At 31.9% G+C, this 26,210-nt stretch overlaps 1 protein-coding gene across 1 annotated transcript; it reads left to right on the top strand.

Annotated features, from left to right (window-relative positions):
- Positions 1-479: 479 nt before the first annotated feature.
- ATPsynbeta (ATP synthase, beta subunit) lies at positions 480-26,210 on the top strand. The gene is made up of 9 exons (XM_035369674.2): positions 480-688; positions 4,367-4,540; positions 14,643-14,939; positions 15,033-15,217; positions 18,982-19,140; positions 20,911-21,033; positions 21,133-21,345; positions 21,681-21,882; positions 25,947-26,210. Exons 1-9 carry the CDS (start codon positions 580-582, stop codon positions 26,039-26,041), a joined length of 1,557 nt encoding a protein of 518 aa, XP_035225565.1. The 5' UTR covers positions 480-579; the 3' UTR covers positions 26,042-26,210.

Raw genomic sequence — 26,210 nt, 5'->3', positions numbered from 1 at the left:
CGAGACACAGTCGGCTTTTAATAGCACCCTCCATGACTTATTTTCAGTAGCACTAACAGCAACATTACGAAAGTAATTTTAATAAATTCTATTGATTTTAAGTTTAACAGAGTGAAGAAGTAGATCTCTGGAAGACCTTTGGAAAATATCCATACCTTTTGACATTAAGAACATGGACGTCACTTTTTAGGCAGGATTTCATTCCCAGATAGTGGAGAAAACTGTGAACCCTCTTTCTATTCTTACCTCTTTGGGCAGTGCATCCTGCTAGCGTGCCTTGCTAAATTCTTCACACGGAATATAATGATCATTATATTCTGTGATTCTTCCGAATAATTACAAAATATTTAAAAGCCAGGACTTCTATAGTAAATTGAGTAAAATCGAATAATACAGTACAATGGCTGTACGGGCAGCCATTAAGTATTGCCATTTTTTATTTAAAGAAATCGAATTCTTTGTGGCAACGAGATTTTTCATCCGGGCTCGTTGCGTGTCCCGACCAGGTCGTTTCGGTCATATTTAGGAATCAGTTTGTAAGATATTTCTGGGCCAGAAAATTTATTGTATTTATTCAAAATGTTTAGGGCTTTTTCACGAGCCTCCACACTACTGTTTAAAGCATCTACACTATCTACTCCAAATGTAGTTGGCGGAATAAAAATTGTCCCGTGTATATGGACCACATGTAAGTAAAATAGAGCCGGTTAATTTAAGAAAAATTAATGTACTTGATATTATTTTTACTCTGAAAAGTTACATCAATCGTCTGTTCAATATTATTATCATCTTTTATTCACGTAAAGTCGTATCATTTTAACTGTAATAAAGGTGCCATATTTGTTCTAAGACTACTTTGGGGTGTATCTGTAATGTTATCATTGTTTGCATTCTCTTAAAATATATTTAGTTTCCGTTTGGATCTCAGCGTTCGCACTGTCGTATTTTTGATTTATGACGTTATGCACTTTCGAATATGGAAGACAACTGCTAATTTTTTCTGAGTGCTAAATGCATCAGTGGTTTATTTGATGCCGTATTATTTTAGCAAACTTTAGTTTGAATGAAGTTAATCAGCCTATTTAAATGAAAATCCGTTAAATAATAATCAGATTGAGTATTTACATTTAACAACATACATTTATATTTTTGTTTACAGTTAATTTGTATGCTATCTAAATAACCATTAAAGCCCTAATATATATACATTCATTTGCATTTACAGTCATTTAAATATATCTTTAGGGTTTAAATAATTTCTTTTGTGAATCTTGGCCATGTACTGTCGTTTGAAGGTAACAACAAAGGTCACATTCCTTATATCATTCTCATTGCTCCTTTTCATAGTTTCCCTTATTTAAACATTTGCTGTCATTCAAAAATGGATAATTATTGAGATATTTAATTATATTAAGAATATGTGTTTTATATTTTGGTTATTTTAACTGAATAGTATTTTTTTTATCTTAAATGATAAAAAAAAATAAAATAATAGAAATTCATTAATTTATTTCCTTAGTTGTATCTGTGACTGAATATGAAAAATTAATTCGCTTGATTTTATTATGTATCAAAATGAAGGTTAAAAATTTACTCTGTGGTACCCCTTGGCAAATTGTTTCTTCTGTGACGCCAAAATCGTCGGCAATTTTATGATGGCCACTACACAAAACCAAAATAAGAAGTCAGAGACTTACCAAACTCTGTCTCCATGTACACATTGACCTATTTTTTCTTAAAAAAAAAAAATAAAAAAATAGAGAATTGCACAAAGTAGGCATTGTGCACTGCTTTAACTTTGTCCATGTACATATTAATCTATTTTCACTGATAAAAATCAGGAAGCTTAAACAAAGTTAAAACTGTCATGGTATTCAGAAAAAATTTGCTGCTCTCCTAACACACGGGGATGATTTTTGTCACATGTATACGTTTAGGCTTCATACTACCACAACCACCACCATCTCCTCCATCCTCCAGGTAAGATCCTCCATTCAATTAAACATTCGTCGTTTTGGCTCATCTCCTATTAACATTCATCTTCTTGCTCACCTCGGTCATACTCAAATGATGGTACTCACAGCAAAATGATAGCAAGTTCAAAAAGACCATACCACACATGTCCAAGCAAACACAGCAACTGAAAAGAATATTAAGAACCAAAAACATGGGTCCACACGAAAGAGTTACTATTACAAAAAAGCGCCACGAGCTTCCAGATTTCACGAACCACCAATACCACTTGCCCGTTTTTTTAAAATAAAACCAAGGGGTATAGTACAGTAAAGATTAGCCAAAATGAATAAATAAATAAAAGCTGTGCAATAGAAAGAAAAAATATATTTATGGAAGGAAATATAAAGTTGCTGTGTAATTAAGAAAAGCATTTCAGTTTTGCCAGGAAACTTAAGAAACCTTTATTGTTACAGTGCCTGACTCAAAAGCCACGACTTTGTGAAATACAATAAAAGGAAATATCGGGGAAGGAATAACCATTTTTTCCGACTTCTGGGCCGCCTCTAAAACAAAAGAATTCCAAAAATCGAGCTTTTCAAAGTGAACCACAAATTCAGTTTTGTGGATTTTTTACGTTATGAAGTTCATGCGCAACATAGCTAGGAGTATGGTAGAATTAGAAACACAGAGGTGCAGGAAGACTTCATATGAAGTTATAAAGAGGTTGTTTGCACATTTTTGAAATGATTTTTTAAGATTTACATGTAAACAAATCTTAGAATTTTATTTTCTAATGTGTTCAATCTGATATCCCTTTGTTGAGTTATCATATTACATCTTAGTTTCCAAGATAAAAGTCCTTTCCTTTTCTTAAAACTTCAAGGTTTATTTTATTCCACTCCTCCTTCACAATCTTCCACAGTCCATCCAATGTTTTGGGATACCGCTTATGAAGAGCTTGTTTTAAAAGTCCACATGGATGGTAATCCATAGGAGACACATCGGGGAACTTGGGTGGGATGCATTTATAGGGAATAGCTTCAATTCCACTTTACTTTCTCATCTTTTCAAAAGAGCAGTAGATTTAGATGTCAGGATAAGGCTTGGAGCCTTATCCTGATAGAAATTAACTCGGTGAAGATTGGATAAAGAGATGGGGCAAAATTCTAGGAGAGCCCACACCCTTGGCGACTTACTGGGAAAGTGCGGAATCACCCACTGCTTTGTGTGTTTCTCAAAATCGCCAACTTGATAATAACAAGTCAAAAAATTGCACAAACTCTTTATCCATTTACCTATTTTCACTTGAAGAAAATCCCAAATTGCACAAATTTGGCATTGCACACTCCCTTGACTTTGTCCATGTACACATTGATGCACGCCATATAAGTGGGCTCTGCTAGGATCCAACCAGAGATAGAATTTCTTCTTGAAAAATAGGTGTTAAGACATATTTCAAATAGTAATCCAAATTAATTTTGACATTTTCCCCCACTTTCCTTATTTTAAGGTTTCCGTTACAAGAGAATCTAGTAATAACCATAAAACCTTTAAAAAAAACTTCTCTGAACCAGCATATTAAGCCTTTTTTGGTAGTAAATCGGTCTTTTTTTCTTGTAATCAGATAAGTATATCTGTCAATTGTGACTATATATTTCCATTTTTCATATGGCAATCTGCACATAGTCTTATGCTGAGAAACATGATTCAATTGCAGTACCACTTAGGGGGTCTGAATTTTCCTTTAAAACATGAGATGTGATTTAATGAGAGCTGTACACACCTTTGTTCTGTATGCATTTTTTTTTTTTAAATTGTGCCCTTTTTACCAGTCAGATGTAAACTTTGACGTTTATTTCATATTATGTCATTTATTTTACAAGTAGAAATATTAAAAAATGCATTTCACATCTTTTTAATAATTGAAGAGTATTTTCGGACAGCGCAAAAATATAGCCTTCAATCCAGTGTTTATTTTTCAGAAACATTTTAAAGAAAAGATTACATTTAATGCTGCAGACGATAATTAAACCATATTCTAATTTGATGCCACTCAGGTTTATATTTTAAAATTAATATTTAAATTTATTAGAAAATCATTACAAAATTGTGTAAACACTCTCTGTAATTAGTGAAGTTCATGCAACCTTTATTGCCCTATGATAATGCTAGATTATGAAGTTTTTGTCATAAATATTTTATATTTGGACATACAAGATAAATAAGCAAGTCATGTAAAACTAGTTTAAAAGGTTATCAATTAGCTTTGTTTTGGGTTTCAAATGATAATTTATTAATGCTTGTAATTTTAAGGCTTTTCTGATATACAAACTTAAAGGCTAAAATAATTTGACAATTTTCATATTTTTAGCTGTTAAGATACTTGTTAAAATTTGCCTATAATTTTTAGCTATTCAGTGCTATGCATCTGCTGCAACAGCTGCTCAGGCAAAAGGAAAGATTGTTGCAGTCATTGGTGCTGTTGTTGATGTGCAGTTTGATGATGACCTTCCTCCCATATTAAATGCCTTAGAGGTTGAAGGAAGGAAACCTCGATTAATCTTGGAAGTGGCTCAGCACTTAGGTTTGCAGATTTCGTTGCTTTGTAAATTGTATTAGTTTGTACTAAATTTGAACGTTTTTGGTCAATTTATGTTTTGAATTTTAATAATTTTTGTTGTGAATATAAATGTGTCAGATGCTATTTTAAATCTTTACCTGTCTTTGTTTGTACTAGATTAATATGTAGCAGAGGCCAAAAGATGAAACAAAGAATAGGCAAAGCAATTTTTTATTTAATCTTAAAAATGGATATGCATTGTTTTTGGTAGTAAAGGATTTATCATTTATTTACCTATTTAAAAAATTGCTTCTGCATATGTTAATTGTAAAATATAAATAATTGTTATATTTTTTAGAAATGCATTGAGGTGTCATGAAAAAGCTAAACTTTTGTCCAGTGTCCCATATTGCTGATAACTTTAATGTGTTATTCTGTGCACTATGTATTATTAATTGTGTGTTTTATTGTTTAATTATCTGAAAATTGTACTCCATGCCATTTTGGTGAACAGTTTGTTGTCTTTCTAATTATGCTATTTAATTTCACAGTTGGTTTTATGTCGGGTGATAATGACAGACATTATAAAAAGTTATTTTCTTGTAAGAAATATTTTTCATAGCTTAAGCAGTGTGTTTTGGATCATTATCGTTTTAAATAATGTAACCATGATTGGCATAGTATGCATGTGGTGGCATCATTTTTTTATCTATCTTTGTGCATTGAAACTGATCCATAGTTCTATTACTGCAGTGTGTTAGTCTGAGATAATTGCGAGAAAAAGTACCTGAACTATCATTTTCCCTATTTGTTCAGGATTATCTCTACTGATTATTTTTTTTAATAAAGTGATTGTTAGGAAATTGATTTGTTAATAAATTATTGTTTATGAAATGCATTGTTTTATAAATCTTAGAAAGTGCTTAGTCTTGCACATGATATACCTTCAGAAGAAAATTCAATTTCGATTTATTAAAAAATACTGGATTTTCATTCTGTATGTATTTAAGTGAATGCAATGGCATTTTTTGATCTGAGAATTTGGTTCTTATATTGTGTTTGTTTATATAGCTGAAAATCTGTTCTAACATTGACTTGAATGTCATTATTTATCTGAGCTGCAGTTTCATTTTTAAAACAAAGATTCTTTTCACGTGGGTTATGAATTCTGCAATTTGCTTTTGGTGTTGTTTTTGCAATCGATTGCTTTTTGATTGATCAAAACATACACTAGTTTTTAAAAATGTGTATTATGCTTTTTTTACAGGCAGTTTTTGATCTATCTCTTGCTATTTCAGTAAATATCTTAGTTTTTACCAAATTTTTGGCATTTTTGGCTGCACGATTTACCTTTATTTTCTTTAAATTAACTTAAAATGACAGAGGATAAACTATATGTTTATTTCGATATTTCTCTAAAAGATCATATTACATGTTATTTGTTATATGAACCATCTTAAACTTACATTTACTGCCTGCAGGAAACCACAGAAATACTGCGCACTATATTTGGCAACTGAGATTTCGAGATTAAGAAGATCATACATATGTTTGTACTATATCAAAACTGAATGGAAAGGAGATGCATATATTACATATGTAGAATCAAAGTAATCTGTCAAATCTTTGGCCATTGCTGCATGTAAATTCTAACAAAGATTTTGTTTTGCGCAGGCACTACACTATAATTCAATAAACTCAGGAACTATGGACTGTATTATATCTCACTTTTATTCTCATTAATTTACATCGTTCATGGCCACTCGAAGCCACGAATTCTCTCACATGCTCTTACAATCTCATGTCACAAACTCCAAGAGCTCAAGGCGCATGCGCCGACGCTAGTAATGAAATGCGCGCGCAGGCGCAACATACCGCCTGCCTTGACATGATGTAATCATTCAAAATTAGATTTTACAATAAAAAATTACACAAAGTGACAATATGAAATACGGGTAAATAATTATAAACATCAACTAATAACATCAACAAAATCAAACTACTATAATAAGAAAATACAATAATTAATTACAAACATACTTTTTGTTTAATTTGGCATAGGTAAAAGATAAATTTTATTAATTGATCTTTTAAAAATACCTCCTTTCGTTTTCACCAAAACTACTCTAACCTTATTGTCTTTACCTAAGAATATTTCTACGATTCTGCCAAAAAGGCCAGTTACATACAGGAACATTATCAGTCTTTAAAATTACCATAGTTCCAACCTTGACATTGTCTTTTTCAAAGAACCATTTAGTTCTTCCTTGCATTGCACTCAAATAGTTATTTCTCCAATACTTCCAAATTGTTTGTACTATTTTTGTCAATTTTTGCCAGCTCTTTAATCTATTATCGTTAACGTTTAAAATGTTAGGTTCTGCAATAGCCGTGATAGGTCTGCCTATCAGGAAGTGGCCTGGTGTCAAGATATCAAAATCCTCTGGTTCGGATGATAAAGGTTACAAGGGCCTAGAATTCAAAATGCCTTCAATTTGAGCAATTACTGTAAGAAACTCCTCATAGGTTAGTTTTAAATTGCCTACTACGAATTTCAAATGAAACTTAACGGATTTGACACCTGCCTCCCAAAGACCTCCATGATTGAGAGCTCTAGGGGGAATGAACGACCAATCAATACTCTCACTCTATAAATAGTTACCTAATTCATCATCTGGTTTGCCGACTAGCCTATTCAATTTCTTTAATTCTGCGTTACTACCAACAAAATTGGTTGCGTTATCTGAAAATATGCGTGCACACTTGCCTCTCCTGCTGAAAAAACGCTTTAAGGTTGCAATAAATGCTTGACTAGACAGGTCTGTTACCAACTCAAGATGGCAAGCTTTGGTAACAAAACAAACGAAAATGCACACATACACCTTGTTAAGGCGACCTTTTCTCTGATGTGGGTATTTTATAAAATAAGGACCAAAAAAATCAACTCCAACGCAATTGAATGGAAAATTCGGGCTCACTCTTTCTTAAGGGAGTTGACCCATAAGTTGTTGACAGGGCACTGGTATTGCTTTAAAATATACGACACACTCATGTACTATTTTTCTACAAGTATTGCACCCGTTTAAGGGCCAAAACCCTTGTCTAACAATAGACAGTAAGCCTTGTGGACCAATATGCGTGCATTTCTTATGAAACATCACAATAATTAGATTGGTCAACTTATGATTCTTTGGTAAGATTATAGGAAATTTTCTATCAGAATTCAACTTACAATTAGCTAATCAGCCTCCAACTCGTAAAATTCCATATTGATCTAAAAATGGAAAAACGCTTCTTACCTTGCTATCTGGAGGTACCTTACCCTCCTTTTCAAGGCTTGAGATTTCTTTTTAAAATTTGCTATCTTGAATTAGCTTAATCAGTTTAAGTTCAGCTAATTTTAATTCTGAGCTCTGAAGAGGACCTGAAACCTTGTCCTTCTCCTTGCAGTTGTTTACAAACCTAAAAATAAAACTTAAAACACGAATAATTTTAGTGTAATTGTTACTTAAATTTAAGAAATTCTCAATGAAAGGGTTAGCTTTCACATTAAGAAAAATATTAGAGTCACTAAGGATTTTAAGTTCGTCTGGAAAGTCCTTCACAATGACTTCCACCGGAATCTCTCTATTTGGGTAGTCGTCGTATCTCAGGAACAGAGGGCCTTTCCACCACATATCATTTTGTAGAAGTTTACTGGGATCCAAACCTCGGGATATAAGATCACTCGGAATTCTCCTTTGATGACACATGACGCCATTGATGACTATTGGTCAACTCTTGAATTGTTGCCACTCGATTTGCAACAAATGTCTTCAACTGGTAAGGTTTCTTTTGTATCCATGAAAGCACGATCATGGAGTCACTCCACAGATAAACTTTGTTCACAGGAATCTCTAATTCAGATATTACTCTAACCATCAACCTTGCAAGTAGGACTGCCGCACATAGCTCCAGTCTCGGAATAGTAACTCGTTTAATAGGCGAGACTCTGGATTTACTCGTCACTAGCCTTGTCTTCACTTCTCCATCTCTCGAACGGCACTTGCAATATATGGTTGCTCCGTATGCTACCTCAGAGGCACCTGCAAATCCATGAAGTTCCACATAGTCTACTTCTGCAATAAGAATAAACATTTCAATTTTTATTTTACTTAAAACTTCCAGTTCAGTAGAGAACTTCTTCCATTCATCAGCTTCCTTTTTTGGTAGTGGTTCATCCCAATTCAGCTTTAACAACCACAACCGTTGGAGGAATATTTTGGCTTTACTTATGATTGGCCCTAGTAAACCAATCGGGTCAAACAATCTTGCAATTGTGGACAATATCTGTCGTTTGGTAACAAATATGTCATTATCGAGTTTCACTCTAAAACAGAAACAGTCTCTTCTAGACCTCCAAGACACTCCAAGTGTTGTAGATTCTGCTTCATTAGGAAAGGAATAAAAGTGATCTTCTTCCGCAAGTTCAGCATGATTACTGCACCACTTGTGCAGTGTCATTCCTGCACTCTTCAGTATTGCAGTTAACTGAGATTTAAGCTCCTTAGCTGTACTCAAAGATTCCGCTCCACTAAGCGCATCATCCATATAAAAATTTTTAAGTAAGGCTGGCGCAGCTAAAGGAAATTTTGGACCTTCATCAATCGACAATTGGTTAAGAGTTCTCATAGCTAAATATGGCACACTAACTGTACCGTAAGTCACAGTATTAAGCTCGTAGATTTTCACAGGTGCATCACTTTTTTTTTTTTTCCACAGGATTCGCTGCAAGCATCTCTGTTCAGGGTTAATTTCAATCATTCTATACATTCTTCTAATATGTGCCGTAAATGCGAATGGGTACTTTCTAAATCTAAGCATGATTGAAAAGAGATTATCTTGAATAACCCCTCCATTACGTTGTAAAGAATTTAGCAAAATTCCATTTGATGTTAAACATGATGCATTAAACACTGTTCTCAATTTAGTTGTTTTTTTGAGGTCGGTATATCCCATGATGTGGCATATAGTACACTACCCTAGGCTCATTTTTCTCTTTAACCTCAGTCATATGCCCTAGCTCTTCATATTCCTTTAAAAAATCCTGATACAGACTCAAATATTCAGGGTCTTTAACTAATCTTTTCCATAGGCAATTTAATCTCTCAAAGGCAACATCTTTTGAATTTCCTAAGCAACTAGGATCTTCCTTTAGTGGCATTGTTACAATGTATCTCCCTTCTTCATTCCGCTTATGAGTTTGCACATAATGTTCTTCACATATTGCTGTTTCTTTATTTTTTGGAATGGCTATTTCAACATTCTCTATTTCCCAAAATTTTCTCATTGTTTGTTCTAAGTCATTAGATGTTTTCATTAACCCACAATGTACGCGGCTCTGTTCTTCTGATGTAATGCTTCCCGACACTATAAACCCGAACACGCTGTTTTGTAAAATAAGACTCGAGTTTTCATAGCGAATTTGTTCAGATTTTAATATCTCAAAAAAAAACCTCAGCTCCTAAAAGCATCTCTATACGTTCTGGAACATTAAAATTCTCATCAGCTAATTTTATGTTACAAAAATCCTGCATTTTAATATCAATTTTCCTTGAAGGAATCAAGTCTTGCGTGATTTTTGGTACTACTAATAAGTCTAAATGTCTCGTGTAACTTTTATCTTTATTGCTAATGCATGCCGAAACTCTTTTCCGAATTGTAAACAAGGAATCATTTAATCCGGAAATCGCAATGTTTACCTTCTCAGAATCAAAGTTGAATTTATTCGCACAGTCTCTGCTTATAAACGATGAAGTACTGCTCAGAACACTTTTTTTGGATCTGTTTACACTAGTTGCTGTAAGTAGAGTATTACCGCTGTTAGGCAGAAAGTCTGGCGCTAGGGGGAAAAGCATACTGAAACTACTCGCTGTTTCGTTTTTATTTTTTCCCTTCTCTTTCGATGATTTATTTTCTACTGGAAAATACAGTGTCATGTGATGTGTTTTCCCACAAACGGAACACGAGAACTTTGATTTGCAGTTTTTGACGGAATGGTTTAATGCTAGGCAATTAAAGCATAATTTACGACTTTTGATGATTTCAACCCAATCATTCACCAGTTGTTTCAAGAAATTTGGGCATTTTGCCAAAAAATGATTTTCCTCACAAAGAACACACTTTAAACCTTTTACATCGGCAAGGAATACCTTTGAAACATTTTTCGACGTTTTGTAATTGTTGCGAGATTTTTGAAAACTGTCCACACTTGCGGCAAGGAACTTTCCGCGAGACGTGAAAAATAAATCTGCTTCCTTAGCCATTTGTTGAGGCGGAAACCAACTTTCAGCCTGCCTTACAGAAATATGGGCTGTCGTTTCTCGATCTAATGTCTCAAATAATTTGTCTGATATTACTAACTGCTTCAGAGTTTCAAAATCAGCACTTTCCTCAATTTTAAGTAATATTCGAAATTTGTGGTTAATTGCGACACGAACTGCACATGGGACTCATTTAGGCGTTGAGCCTTTTTAAAATTTTCTAAAACAATTTGTGGTGTAGGTTCGAATTCTTTATAGAATAATAGCTTTTACTTTTTCATAGTCACTTAGCTCCTCATCTCTAATATACACGATAATGTTCGAAGCCCGTTCCCCTAACAAGTTTAACAATATTTCCGCTTTAGATTAGATTTCTCAAGCACATTTTTTGTCGCGAAAGCTCTTTCTAAAGATGAGAAAAAATAACTCCAGTTTTCAGGTTTACTCGGAACCTTCAATGTTAGTGTTCTTATACTTTTAATAAGAGAATCTAAGGAATCGGAACTTTCTCCTTTAGTTTCATTTTGATCATTATTAACACTTTTGGTTTCAGCTCGCAGTTGAGCAATTTCCAGTTCTGTTGTACATCTCTCTAAATTTAATTTGTTTTAACTGTAATACTTTAGCTTCTTCAGATTTACGATGCTCTACTATAGAATTACCCAACTCTATTACCGAATTTGGATCGGATTTAAAAGCTTCACTACTTTTAATCGCTAAATTAAAACTGTAACAATTATCTTTTCACTTAATTCTGTATTCAGTTCTAAAGCTAATAGCTTTAAATCCTCTTTAAGTGCACCTTTTTTATCAACATTGTACTCTTAATGAAATAAGATAATAAATAATTCTTCTCAATTACTTAAACACAGTAACACAGTATATAAATTTTCTCAAAACTCTTACACAGTATCTCAAAATAACAAAATGGTACTTTATTCTTAAATCGAAACTGCTGACTTACTTGTTATTTGTAAATAACTCATAATCCATAGATCTCCGGCTCGACGGACCACAGTGTTTTGCACAGGCACTACACTATAATTCAATAAACTCAGGAACAATGAACTGTATTATATCTCACTTTTATTCTCATTAATTTGCATCGTTCATGACCACTTGAAGCCACGAATTCTCTCACACGCTCTTAGCTCACAAACTCCAAGAGCTCAAGGCGCATGCGCCGACGCTAGTAATGAAATGCGCGCTCAGGCGCAACAGATTTTATTCAGCATTTCATGTTTGTCTATAATTTATCAGGAATTGTGTGAATCTTGAAAGACATGTAAGCAGTTTATTAAATAAACTGTAATGGTATTTACCAGTTATGTACTAAATGATATACAGAATGTAGGATCCTATGCTGTGAATGAAATATATTTCCAAAAAACATCAGCTGATACTATAAGTATTGTATTTTGCTATAGAAGTGGAAATGCTATTGTAAATGTGAATGCTTTGCCAAATGTTGAGTGAGTGGAGCTTGCTATAGTAAAAAATAGAGTACAGTATTATTAATAAATCAATAAAATGTTCTGAAAGATGTAAATTTTAAGAGAAACCACATAAAGATTTATTTCAGGTGTTAAAATCTGCCAGCATTTCTCTACTAGTTATAGGTGTAAACTGACTAAGTCTTCTCAGAATAAATCTTGTGATAAAGTGTCATAAAACTTTGCAACTTGTGTTATGATTATAATAAGTCGTTTTGAATTAAAAAAATCTTTTACAATTGAGAGACTTTTTTTTATGTGTTATTGGGATAATTACCTAATCTGCTAATCTGCAGATACTGTAATTTTATGTTGAAGATATTAATTGATATAGATGATTATTAATTTTATTTTCCTGAGTCATGCATCAGCTTATATAAGCCAGTGTCGGGAATTATAATTTTTCACAGCTTTCTTTAAAGTATCTAAAACTTCTTATTTTTAATTTATAAAGGATTGTAATGTCTGTGTGGTAAAAAGGAGAGGTGTATAATAAATTTCTACACAAAACAAGGTCATAAACTTTATGAAAGTGCAGCATTTTATTAAGTTGCAAAGTTTTATTAATGCTGTTGGTTCTGTTCTTTGAAAAATTTTTCACCTATAAATCAGGTAATTGAAAGAAGGCTGAAATTAAAAAAAAATAGAAAATATACATATTAAAAGAAAAATAGAAAAAGGCAAATGAATTTAAAACTGAAAAACAGATACAATATTCCATCAGCTCCGGAATTTAGTGACCAATTCTAAAAATTTTAAACATATCTGCTCTCAAGTATCTTTCCTCAGTGAAATCGGAGAACGAGCTCAACTAAATTTAAAAATAAATTCATACACATAATGTTTGTTTTCATCGGATTAGTAAAGGTAAGCTTTTAGAAACTACTTGCGAAAATCATGCTGAACTATTGAAGTTTATGCGATCCTAATACCCTAACTGACTTGTTACAGCAAAGCAAACACAAACTGTCATTCAGTCTAAGATTTCGCAGGGCCAACTGTATTATGAACGATTCGAAACTTAAGAAGTAGTAGAGACAACAAGAAATGGCAAGAATTGAGTTATAGGGAAGTAGAAATAAAGTTATCCTATTAGATATTATGTTAATATTGCTATGTATTCTTCCAGCTGAGAAAACAACTACTGTAATAACATATATTGGTTAATGCATTCATTAATCGATTTTCCATAAGGAAAAAAAGACCAAAAACAGAACTTTTGGAAATTGTGCATAAAATATTCACCTTTGGAGAATCACATATGTTTCATTACCCTATGTGGATTTTCCATGCCCCAAAATTGTAAATTATGGCAGTTAACTGTGCCAGAAACATGAAAAGTGGCTTCATCCCTAATCACAAGTCCGTTCACGAAACCAACCACCTCCAGCTTATCTTGCAGATTCTTACATAAAGCTTTATGCAACAGTTCATCGGATAGTTTTAATGCCTGCACTCTCTGAAAGGTGTATGGCTGGATTTGTAAACTTTTTTGTAACATGCATCATACCGTTACATGAGGGTCTTTGAATTCAGAACTTCCCAGCGTTGATTTTGTGGTACTTCGTAAGTATGTTTCACGAATTTTCAGCACTTTGGCTTGGGTTGCTGTTTAGCCTGGGCTGGTTTTTTACACAAGCAGCCGTTTCCTCAAACTATTTCGCCCACTTTTCGATGTAGTGCTTCTTTACCAAATTTCGTACAAAAATGTCTTTGAACAATGATAAATGATGATGTTTTGCTGTATTCTAAAACATGGTATGCTTTCTCCTGCATGGATGAAGCCATGCAGGAGGTTAAAAATGCTTTTAAGGGGTGATTTCGTAACCAGAAGATTTTTCGCTGTTGCCTATTAAAACTTGTATAATTGTAATCTCGAAATTTGTTTTGTTTAATAAATCAATTAAGATTTGAATTATACTATCCTTTTTGTCTTATTCAATATGAAATACCCTATGTTGGGTACTTGTCTTCTATAGTGGCCTTGTCGAGAGAAACTGGCAACTTTGGTCTTAAGAAAAGGCAATGTTTTGCTGGTTGTTATAAACATCTATGAGAACGAAATTGACTATGGTAAAGAATAAATCGACAGTTTATTAAATATCTATACAATACATGCCATTTAATAAAATAGAATCTAATGTAAATTATGTTTTAATTATACTTAGCATAATTTTGTCTGTAGCTCTTACTGTCACTTTTTAGTTTATGCGATAACTTTGTGTTTGATTTACAAGTTGATGATGAGAATTTAGTGAAATGTCATGACTGGCTTAGTGTTAGTTACTAAAGTTTGTTTTTTAACATTAAATATGTGTTTATTTTTCACAGGAGAAAATACTGTTCGAACGATTGCTATGGACGGTACTGAAGGCTTAGTTCGTGGCAACACGGTGCTGGATACGAAGTCTCCCATCAAAATTCCTGTTGGCCCAGAAACTTTAGGAAGAATTATCAATGTAATTGGTGAACCTATTGATGAAAGAGGTCCAGTAGTCACTGATAAATATTCTGCAATTCATCAAGAAGCCCCTGAATTTGTTGAAATGAGTGTCGAACAGGAAATTTTAGTGACAGGAATAAAAGTTGTAGATTTATTAGCTCCATATTCCAAAGGTGGAAAAATTGGTATGTTTTTTTACTTGATTACATATTGTCTTTTGTAATATTCTATTTTGAGTATTCCTTTTTTTTTATAATTTTGATTAATTTCTTTTGAAGGTTTGTTTGGTGGTGCTGGGGTAGGTAAAACTGTATTAATTATGGAACTGATTAACAACATTGCTAAAGCTCATGGTGGCTATTCAGTATTTGCTGGAGTAGGTGAAAGAACCAGAGAAGGAAATGACTTATATCATGAAATGATTGAGGGTGGTGTTATCAGTTTAAAGGATAAAAGCTCTAAGGTTAGCTCTTTTGAAATTTTTTTGTTACAGATGCTTAGAGAAATTTAATTAGAATATTCTTTCACGTGTTGTCAAAAAAAAGTACCTTTTTTTCTTATTTAACAAAAATCGATATTTTTGTTATTGCATAATTTTGAAATATGTAAAACTGTGAGATTCTGAATTTTTGCAATTGTAAAGGGGATTTAAATGTTTTTTAAAGCAGTTTCCTCCCTTTTCTTTTCTTCTGTATTGTTTTAATGCACATTAAGATTACAAGATTAAGTTTTACAAGATTTCTCAGTCTAATAATATTTAAAACACATTGCTAGTAGTGACTATCATTTATATAATACAGTCAAAAGTCATTAATTCGGACACCCATAATCCGGACCTCAAAGCTACAAACTTTCTGCGCATGCATTGTGTCGACGTATGCGCGTAAGACCTTTACGGCTGTGCGTGTGCGCAAGCGCATAATACGTTTACGCATGCGCGTTTAATGTATAACGCACGGTATAAGCTAAAATTATCTAATTATCTATTTCAGTTAATGTTGCAGATTGTGTTGTTCCTTAATCTTCGAATCAGATCCGGCTTATTGTTTTTTGCAGACTGTTAGAGCAATTTTATAAAAGTAAGCTTGAACTTTCGATTATGTCAAATAGAATTTCCGATGCTAGAGCTCCCAAAGGATCTACAAAGCGAAAGTATGTTTCGATGTCCATCAAACAAAAAGTGGAATTGCTGCAAAAAATGGATAAAGACATGAAGAAAGTGACAGAGAGGTTAGTGAAAACGAAAAAATTTTGATTGACAAGTTAGTCGGTATTCTCGGCACAGCAATTACAGGACTTGAACAACGGAACTTTGTAACTGAACAAGAAATTATGTCTGTTTATATAGAATTAAAGAGAAAGTATTAGCACATAAAACAACTTAAATTGAAAGAAATGTTTAATAAAGTAAACAAATAAATATTAAGCTTTTTTTTTTTGTAAATTTTGATACCCTTTAGATCATAATAGTTCTTTATTTCATAAATTACAGTTTCATATTTTTAATTTTATAATTTCTGCATGCCATCTTACCAGATTTAAACTGATGATCTATAACCCGGAATCGCCGAAGTCCCGACGAGTCTGGTGCGGATTAAAGACTTTTGACTGTATATTATATTTATTTCATTACAAAAATGTTTGATTTTTGCACTTGCATTTATGGTAAATGTTATGTTAATTTAGCACCTACATATAAACAAAATATCCATGCAAATTTTTAAATAAAAGGTCTCGGTTTATTATTCTTCAAAAATATAAGTGAATTAAAGATTTATTCAGATAATCATTGTATAATGTAATAGAGTACTTACGGAACGTGGTTTTGAATATGTATCGTGGTTTTAGCGAGTTTTAAATACTATTAAAATTCTGAATGAAAAAAATATAATACAGAGAATGCAAATTGAATAAGCATGGCTGAAGATTCTTGCAGATCTGTTACAGATTTTACTTTAGAAGTAAATTTTTGTAGTATTGTTTTTAAACTAACTTTTACTACTTTTTAAATAAACTTCTAGAAGCTTATTTAAAAACAATTTTTAGAATATAAATCTTTTTTTTGGGGGGGTCGGTGTCTCAGAAAGCACAATTTCTGATAAATGCAACAATTTTCTAGCACCAACTCCCATATTAAATGAGGATTATAGTATTTAAATGATGCTCAGAATGTCATATTTATGGTAGGAATTTTATAAATTATAAAATTATCATTCTTTTTAACACTTTTATTTTATATTTAACATTACGAGTGCCGGTCAGCACTGGAGTTAAGCATGGGCTTAGAGCATCAAGGAAAGGCGCGCCAAAAAAATTTCCCATTGCCATATTTACCGTGGAATGTATAGTGTTGCTAAACCAAGACAAAGAAAGAAGGAAGGGGGATGAATGTGGGGGTATCAAAATCTTTTAAAGCCTGTAAAAGATGTAATCTGGCTCTGGTGACAGTGCTTTAGCAATTTCTAAACTTTTCTAAGTACATAATATTTGCCAGTTAGTTAACTTAAGTAATTATTTTTATAGTTATTAACATGGTTTTTTTTTTAGAAAGACTTGTAGATCATTAAAACATTTAAGGGGAAAAAATATCCACAAAGTAAATATGAATTGTAACAAGCAAAAGAAAGTCTTTTTACTCAGAGGATTATTAAATCTGATTTAGCATGTTTATGTAGTTTTATCTTATTTAAGAATATCAAGTTATAGTTATTTTTGTCTTCTCTTGGAATTTAAATTAATCTGGATTATTTATAATTCCTTAAGAGTTTAAAGAATCATAAATTCATTTTGTGCTTATTTCATAAAAACTCAGCTCTACATTTGCTATGATGGATATCTGTGCAATGATCCACTTTGACTTGCATGTTATGTCAAATAAAAAGCATATATTGCAGTTGATTAGAGTGGAAATTGGTTGGCTACCACTTTAATATGTCATCTTCTATTTATGCATGCTCTCTTAGCTGTTGTAAATTTTGATTGAGATACCCTTGCAAGTGATCTCGATAAAAATGTATTTTAATGAGCTGTACAAATTGTACTGAAAGAAGTAATTTATTTCACTATTTACATTCAGCTGTGATGACAGTTTTTAAGTATGTCCGAGTAAATCCTCCCAATGTTGTATAGATTGTCTGCTATATCAACGAAGTGACATGTTGAACATTTATGAAATATGTTAAAAAATAAATGAAGTTACTCATTTTGTGGTAATATTACGGTTTATGAATAACTTTGTATTTTATTTATAAGAAACATCTTTCAAAATATAAATCTACATTTTATATGATCTGAGTCTTGTATTACATGACTTTTAATTCACTTTATCATCTCCGTAAATTTTTTTAACGTTTATATACTTTCAGTGCTTTTTCAATTTTTACTTTATATAGAGATTTATGAGTTTCCTTAGCTGACAAAGTTTGAAGACCGTATATTTCATTAACCATCTGACAGGCAAGACTATGTATGTGTAACCTCGAAAATATTTTTTGACATCTTTAAGAAAGTTTATGTACAAAATTTTATACCCCTGGTATTTTATACCTTAATTTATGCATTTTAAACATATTACATCTTTAAGAAATTGTAATATGTTTAAAATGCATAAATTAAGGTATAAAATACCAGGGGCATTCTGATATGAAAATAACTCTTTCTCGTGGCAGTTTTGGAAAATTATGGTTTTTTTAGTGAAACCTCATGCTGATCAGAATTAAATGCTGAAAATTTTTATATCAAGAAATAGGAATGCTGTATTAAAAGACGATGCTTATTACTTAATACTTTTTCATTAGTTTGTTATAAATAGCAATGCATTTTAGAACTAAAAAAGTTTATATTTAGCATAGTATTCATCTTAATTTATGTAATGACTTTTATTGTCATAATTAATCATTAGTAAAATTATCTAAATTATTAAAATGTTTTAAAGAACATGCTAGTATACATGAAGTAAACGCTGATTATTTCAGATAAAAATAATTTTGCCATTCAGGTATTTAATAAATATAAGTTATCTTCTTTATTCAGCAGTTATTTATTTTAAAATGCATACTTCAAATATTTGAGGGGTAGGGAAGGGGATAGGCTAGTTAGCAATTCAGTTCTCTTGTCCCCCCCCCAATATAAGTTTGTGCATTTAATATTTCATAGGCACTTTTTTTTAACTTTGTGACACTAAAATTTCTCGCTATGAATTTATTTAATTCTAAAATGTCTTTTTAGGTATCTCTTGTATATGGACAGATGAATGAGCCTCCAGGTGCTCGTGCTCGAGTTGCCCTCACTGGTCTGACTGTTGCTGAGTATTTCCGTGATGAAGAAGGACAAGATGTGCTGCTGTTTATTGACAACATTTTCAGGTTTACACAAGCTGGTTCTGAAGTAAGCTTTAGTGCAGAATTGATTAAATATTTATATTAGATTTATTTTCTCTATTGTTATTTTAATGAAGGCCCTGGGAAAGGTCACTTATTGGCTAGCCTCGGGGTCTGGCAAGTCCCGAGTGGTGCGGTCTAGTAGTCGGGGAGTAGTTCCCCCCAGGTTCGCTGGGTAATGTCCCACTGTGACGGGCAGCCCGAGCAACTGGCAGGTAGCAAGTCAACTGGCAGGTAGACAACCAGTGCTGCCTGGGGAATCCCAAGTGGTGCGCCACTCTGCTGGAGGGACAATAGCAGAGGTTGAATCTCAGCAGCTTGTCTTGAAGGGAAAGTGGACCTGTAATGTGGTTTAGTCTCATGAGGCTGGGTATTGTTGTTGTTATTTTCTCTATCAGACTAATGTATAAAATGGAAATATGAGCCAGTTTTCCTTATCTGCAAAATCCTTCACAGAGACATTCCTAAGCATATATCCTATATGTAAGAGTACAAATTGATACATTTTAAACACTTTAGATTCTTTGACTTTCTAGAGGTATGGTTTTTTCCATGTCATGAGCATTGCATAAAATAAAGTAATAAGACAAGTTTTTTTTTATTTTTCTGACTTCATTTTGCATTGATTGTTATTAAAGGGAAATCTTGCAACATAAGATAAGAGATCAGTTTTGTAGACATTGGATATGCCGAAAGATTTAAGCTAATTGACTGATGTCTGTGCTTACGCAGGAATTTTCTGTAAATGTTAATTCCATGTAGTCTGGACCATGCAAGAGTGCGAAGATTACTCATGAGGAAACTGTAGCACCGCAAATTTCGCTAAGGGATAATTTAAATCCGCAGTCCAAATGCAAATGACCAACCCCAACCGCCGAACAATTAGGGTTGCACGGTGAATTTGAACTTGCTCATTTCCTTACATTTGCAGATACATTCAACTGGAATATTTTTAAATTTTCCACTTTCATGCTAAGAGATTGTTTGACACAATTTAAATTTATTCTGTCCAGTTGAAAAATAAGTATGCTTCATATTTCAGTTCCAATATATTCCTTTTATACATTAGCTTAGACCCATTCACTTGAATATGAGCATGGCATTGAATGAAAAACTGTAGCAAACTTCAACGATGGGAAAATTTTCACTTCAGATAATACAGTGTTTTTTAAATTGATTTCCTGCTCTTTCTTTTTATTTTACTTCAGTCAGCAACAATTATTTTTAATGTTAACATAGGGGAAAGTATTTTGAAACTTTTGTCAGTTTTTCAGGTTTTTCCTCCCCCCCTTTCTTTCAGAAGTGTATTGTTTTCTAGACATTTTAGCTACAAGTTATCTTCAAAGAAGAATGCATAGGATATTTGGTAATCATCTTATATAATACAGGAACAAAGTATATGCCATCAGGAGAGACTAATTTTTTAACTCATCCTTCTAAGTGATTCATTCCCCTTCCATCTTTCAACTAGCTCCTGTATGCACCAGTCTGAGATATCCTACATGTTTATTTTTGCTCTCTCTTACCTTTGTGTATTGCTATTAAAAATAACCAAAAAAAAAAAAAAAAAAAAATTGAGATTATAGAAGGGGGGGGAAACCTGTTGAATAAGTGTGGGCAAAAACAACATATAGCTGAAATTATAGCTTATAAATGAAATATTCTGCTGTTAATGTGAATGGGATTGGGAAAGTAATGAAATGACATTTAAGAAAACATGTAAAAACAATGCCTTCACTTTGTATATATAGCAGTAAAATTTGTATTTTTACAATAGGTATCAGCATTGCTGGGACGTATCCCATCTGCTGTAGGTTATCAACCCACCTTGGCAACTGATATGGGTACCATGCAGGAAAGAATTACAACTACAAGAAAAGGATCAATTACATCTGTACAGGTGAGCAGTTCTGTTTCACTCATTTGAGCTTAAAAATTTCAGAAATTTTTTTTATATCATATGCAGTATTATGATATTGAATCACCCTCTTTATTATAGGCCATTTATGTACCTGCTGATGACTTGACTGATCCTGCTCCTGCTACTACATTCGCCCACTTGGACGCCACCACTGTCTTATCTCGTGGTATTGCTGAATTGGGTATCTATCCTGCTGTAGATCCTCTTGATTCAACATCAAGGATTATGGACCCTAACATAGTAGGACAAGAACATTATGATGTTGCTCGTGGTGTGCAAAAAATATTGCAGGTTTGTAATGCTGGTTATGTGTAATATTCTTAATAAACAAATAGGAAATTTTGATCTCTGTAATGATTTTACTTTTCATTTTGATTATTTCATTAAATTTGGAATCTGTAGCATGTGTAGTATTTAAGCAAATTTATCTGATAAAAAAAAAGGATTTAATTTAAAAAATCTGGGTATATATAATTTTTATTTCTAGATAAAGTACAAACTAGAATGCTTTGTTTTATGGGTAAAATTGCTTTTCATTTTTATCTTTGAATTGTGTATGAGTAAGTAATATTTTGTTTTATAAAATTATAAAAAGTGACCTTTTAAATTAAAATCTTTCCATTTAGGATTATAAATCTTTGCAAGATATCATTGCTATTTTGGGAATGGATGAATTATCTGAAGAAGACAAGCTTACTGTATCACGTGCCCGTAAGATCCAGAGGTTTTTGTCACAGCCTTTCCAAGTAGCTGAGGTCTTCACTGGCCAAGCTGGAAAATTTGTACCATTGGCTGATACCATTAAAGGCTTTAAGAGTATATTAAATGGTAAGATAATGCCATCATCCCATTTTTATGCAAGTGTATTTAACTGCTTGTCCTAAATTAATTTCTGTAATTCAAGTATGGTTTAATGTCCTATTTGTGAATTTTCGTAGGAAAATTATAGATAGTCGTAGAAAAACAATTAAAAATCATTTTGCTTATTTACTATATAATTATTGTATATGAGAATTCTAAGGGTGTTTATGTCTATTTTTATCACATTGTTAACTTTTCAAATATCTTTGCATGCAAAGCATTGACTGCATATGCACAGCCTGTTGTTTGAAGTAGACTTTTATATTATTAATGTTGAATATGGTAAATTGTTGCTGATATTATCTAGATGCCTCATTTGCAAGATATTTGAAACATTGTGATTTAAAATATAATTCCAGTGTATCAATAATAGGTGGTAATTAATTCATATTTCTGATAATTTTGAATGTGAAATATACCTTAACTTCATTAGAAATGAAAATTAATAAATTTTAAATTGATATAGCTTTGATGTTGTGAATATTAATTACCAACTAGTTTCATATACGAATGTTGTATATTAAAGGTGGGCAAATCTGATGGATTTTGCTGATTAGTCATAGCTGATGTATTCTTTGTTTTATATTTAACTTCCACAGCTTAAAATCTATTTAATATTTTGTGTTTAACTAGGAACTCTTATGGAAAACTCGGTCTTCATACTAAGAAATATTGATAATGAAAGTTGGATTTCAATTATGTTGTTATATTTTTTCTGTAATCATTATTTATGTAATCAACTTCTTGATATCAGTGGCGTGGTTCCTGTAATAGGAAAGAAAGAAGATATTGGTAAAAGTTACCAAAAATAATTAAAAGTTTGAGATTTTTATAAAATAATTTTTAAATATTTATGGCCCTTAAATTTTTTGCTATTCAGAAGTACAAATAATCTTTAGTATATTCTGTCTGTATCACATTAAAAAGGTCTTGTGGGTACTCAGTAAAATAAATTTCCTTTGAATAGGATTTTGTTTTGCTATTTAGATGTAAAAATATTCTCTAAACCATCCAAAAATATCAGTTTTTGAAAAAATTCCAAAAATAATAAAATCTTTAAAAAGGCAGAACATCTACTCAGGAATCTCACTCTTATTCCAAAACAAAATATCAAAAATAAGAAACTTGTTTCACTTTCTATAAATTTCACCCTAACAGACATACAGCTATATCTAGTTGCAAGAAAAAATGCTAATTAAATGTTCTGTGTGAAAAGTGATATGTGATAAAATTGGCCACAGAGAGAATTAAATGTGATTACATCCCCAATGGGTTAAATATTGATTTGATTTTGGATAAAATTAGATAGCGGGAAGTGGTACTTCACTTCATGCCCATAACAGACTTTAATAAAAAAACTGTATTAAAATAGAACCCATAACTTTTCAATTTTAGTTATTTAAGCATTATATCAATGGGAACATTGTATTAGATTTGGGCTAAAATTAATAAATCGAAAGTGGATACTTTACTTGAAACTTTGAACAGTCCTTAAAAAAAAAAAAAAAAAAAAAAAAAAAAAAGCGAGGGGGGGGAAAAAACCCAAACTTCTCAAATTTGGTATTTAAAATAGATATGCGATAGAGAACAACATATTACATTTTATAAGTATTAAATGTATTCTTGGAATAATGCTAATGAAAATAAGTTCATTTTAAAGATGAGCCCACATTGTGAAGCAGTTAAATGATATTAGCTTCAACCCTCAATTTGGTGTTCATTTCAATTTTATGTCAGGTGACATTTTTTAAATAAAAGGTTGCTGCACCAAATGTTATTACTGTGTATTATTTTTTTAAGAAATAATATAGTGACTATAAAAATAAATGTATGGCAGCAGTAAACACTCTAACAGGAATTCTAAAGATACACAGCTTTTAAGAATTGTGGTTTTTTTTAGATCAAAGCATAGGAATGGATGTGTATGTGAACATTTTTAATGTCCTTTGTATGGGAGAATAGAATAGTAGAAAATGAATAATACTTGTAATTAGTGATAAAGTTTATAAATTAGATTTTATTTACAACAAATGAACTAACTACCAGAAGTAATAATCTACTTAAAGCTCGTTGCTATTCTCCAGTTCCATGTCTTGGCTTGCCGCATCATATTTTTTGTTTTAATTGCAAAATAAACATGAAGAAAACATGATTAGGAAGAACATATTAGTAATATATTTATGGTGCCGTTTTTTAGAATAAAGAGCAGATTAGACAAACCGTGCGATGCGACGAGTCGTGCATTGGCCCTTTTTGTGCCGACTGTCACACAGATGGGCCAGCATGAAACCTCTACTGGCACGCCGGTGTGACAGAACATATTCTTGTTCACCTCTGCCGGTTGTGCATCCATGTCAGAATTTTGGATTGCTTTAGAAACTAATATTTTTGGCACAAGATGGTATTATATGTCTGTGTGATTTGAAATACTTTAATTTGGGCTTCATGAGATAAAAATGACTCGCACACTTGGATTTTGATTATATAAAAATAAGGTGTAGGGCATATTCTAGACATGCAGGCTCTTTAAAATGCATGTCATGGGGCTCTTTAAATGCATGTACGTGGTTTACTGATGACTGTTATGGGAGTTTTTTGGGAAGATGGAGACAGGAGCATTGGGTGTTTCTGTAAATGCCCAAATGGGTATTTATTGATGAATGAGTATTTTTCCGTTATGTGGTGCCACACATTTTGGCGGTACTGTTGTAATAGTGTGTATGTGTGTTTCAGTTTTTCTTTACATGCATAATCCCCAAACGGTGTCTTGGCACGCGTTTTACTTCCCTTTCGCAGAGGCAAGAAAATACTATGTATGTGAAATATTTCTGTTTTGAGCATTACAGTGTGAAAACATTGAAAATTTTAAAAAAATTTTGTGAATCTAAATCAGGTAATATTATGAAAGCAAGGACTATTATAAACTAGAATTATGTTTAGATCTCTGTTTTAAAATTTATCAGAGTAAAAATTAATTTTAAGTAAAATGGTTTAGTAGTCAAATGTATAATATCAGAAGTTGCTAACTAAGTAAGTAAATACTAAAAACGAATTAATATCCAAAATAAAAATATTTAAACAAAAAACAAACTTAATTAGTATATGAAGTAAGTAAATAAAAAAAAGTATATAGAAAGCATATGTCACATATTATAGTCTACAGATGACTATTAAACAATGCGTGTTAAGGTTTAGTTGTAGAAAAATCTTTCATTTCTGAAGACAGGTTCGTAAAAGAAACAGGCGACTCCAGCAATACGTGCACCTTTTGTCATGAAACGGTTTAGAAATATTCAACAGTCAACTAAATTATCTATGAACCACTTTATATCTTCTTAGTGATTTTTACTTGTTATTTTACTAAAATTCACATTTTTATTTATATGAGTTGTATTGCATATATTTAAATGTTGAAAATGTAGATAATTTGTATTAATAAGACTTATACAGTATTTAATTTTTTTTTAATTCATTGGTGCTGTAAAACTTCCATCATGGACATCCCAATTTAGTAGACATTCTATTACAATCGTTCTGGAATCCCTAGACTCTCAAAGTAGGAGATTAAATCACTTCAATTTAATAGCACTCGCTATTTGTTCCATGAATGTCCACTGGCAGAACATTCAGTTTTATATGTGTTTAAATGTTTTTCAAATTGTCATGTAGCCAATTAAAAGAAAAAAGAAAGAAATTCAATTCTATTATTAACCATTAAAAACCTTCAAAATAGTTTTTTTTTTTTTTTCTCCTTCCCAAGTATCAACATTTGGCAGATTTTTGCCATTGGCAAAGCCTTTCTGGAGGGTTTGCTGTAATGGAAAAGTACTTAAATAAAATGTAGTAGTATGCTGTGGTAGATGCAGTTAATTATTATGTTATAAATGATGTTATTTTGCTTTCTATGCTTCAGATTCAATTGAAATTTATTAGAGATATTTCAATTCATATATGTGGATTTTTAAGTTTGAAAAGTTTAAGTTTTTTAATATGTGGATTTTTAAGTTTAAACTTTTAATTTCATTACTTAGGTGAAATGGACCATATACCTGAAGTTGCATTTTACATGGTTGGACCAATTGAAGAAGTCCTTCAAAAAGCAGAGAAACTAGCAGAAGAATCATAAAAGTGTGATCAGTAGTGATTTTAGATACTTTCCATCTTCTAAATTGCATCAAAATGTGTATCATTTCAACAATAAATTTCTGTCTTATATTAAGCTGAAAGCAGTCGGTCATTGTAGAATGAGTACTTTTTCAGATGCTCTGCAAAAAATAAAGTTTATATATAAATTA

The sequence above is a fragment of the Stegodyphus dumicola genome, chromosome 8, assembly GCF_044657685.1.
Source record: "Stegodyphus dumicola isolate Sdum_Otavi_A_Nest chromosome 8, ASM4465768v1".
Classification (NCBI taxonomy): domain Eukaryota; kingdom Metazoa; phylum Arthropoda; class Arachnida; order Araneae; family Eresidae; genus Stegodyphus; species Stegodyphus dumicola.
Note: the sequence above shows the minus strand (reverse complement) of the source record. Positions and strands in the feature narration are given on the sequence as shown.

Bases quoted from the DNA above. Each gene is read 5' to 3' on its own strand.
- ATPsynbeta (XM_035369674.2), top strand. From the start codon at position 580: ATGTTTAGGGCTTTTTCACGAGCCTCCACACTACTGTTTAAAGCATCT. The intron at 19,141-20,910 runs GTAAGCTTTAGT...TTTTTACAATAG, and splicing joins TTACACAAGCTGGTTCTGAA to GTATCAGCATTGCTGGGACG. The intron at 21,346-21,680 runs GTTTGTAATGCT...CTTTCCATTTAG, and splicing joins GTGTGCAAAAAATATTGCAG to GATTATAAATCTTTGCAAGA.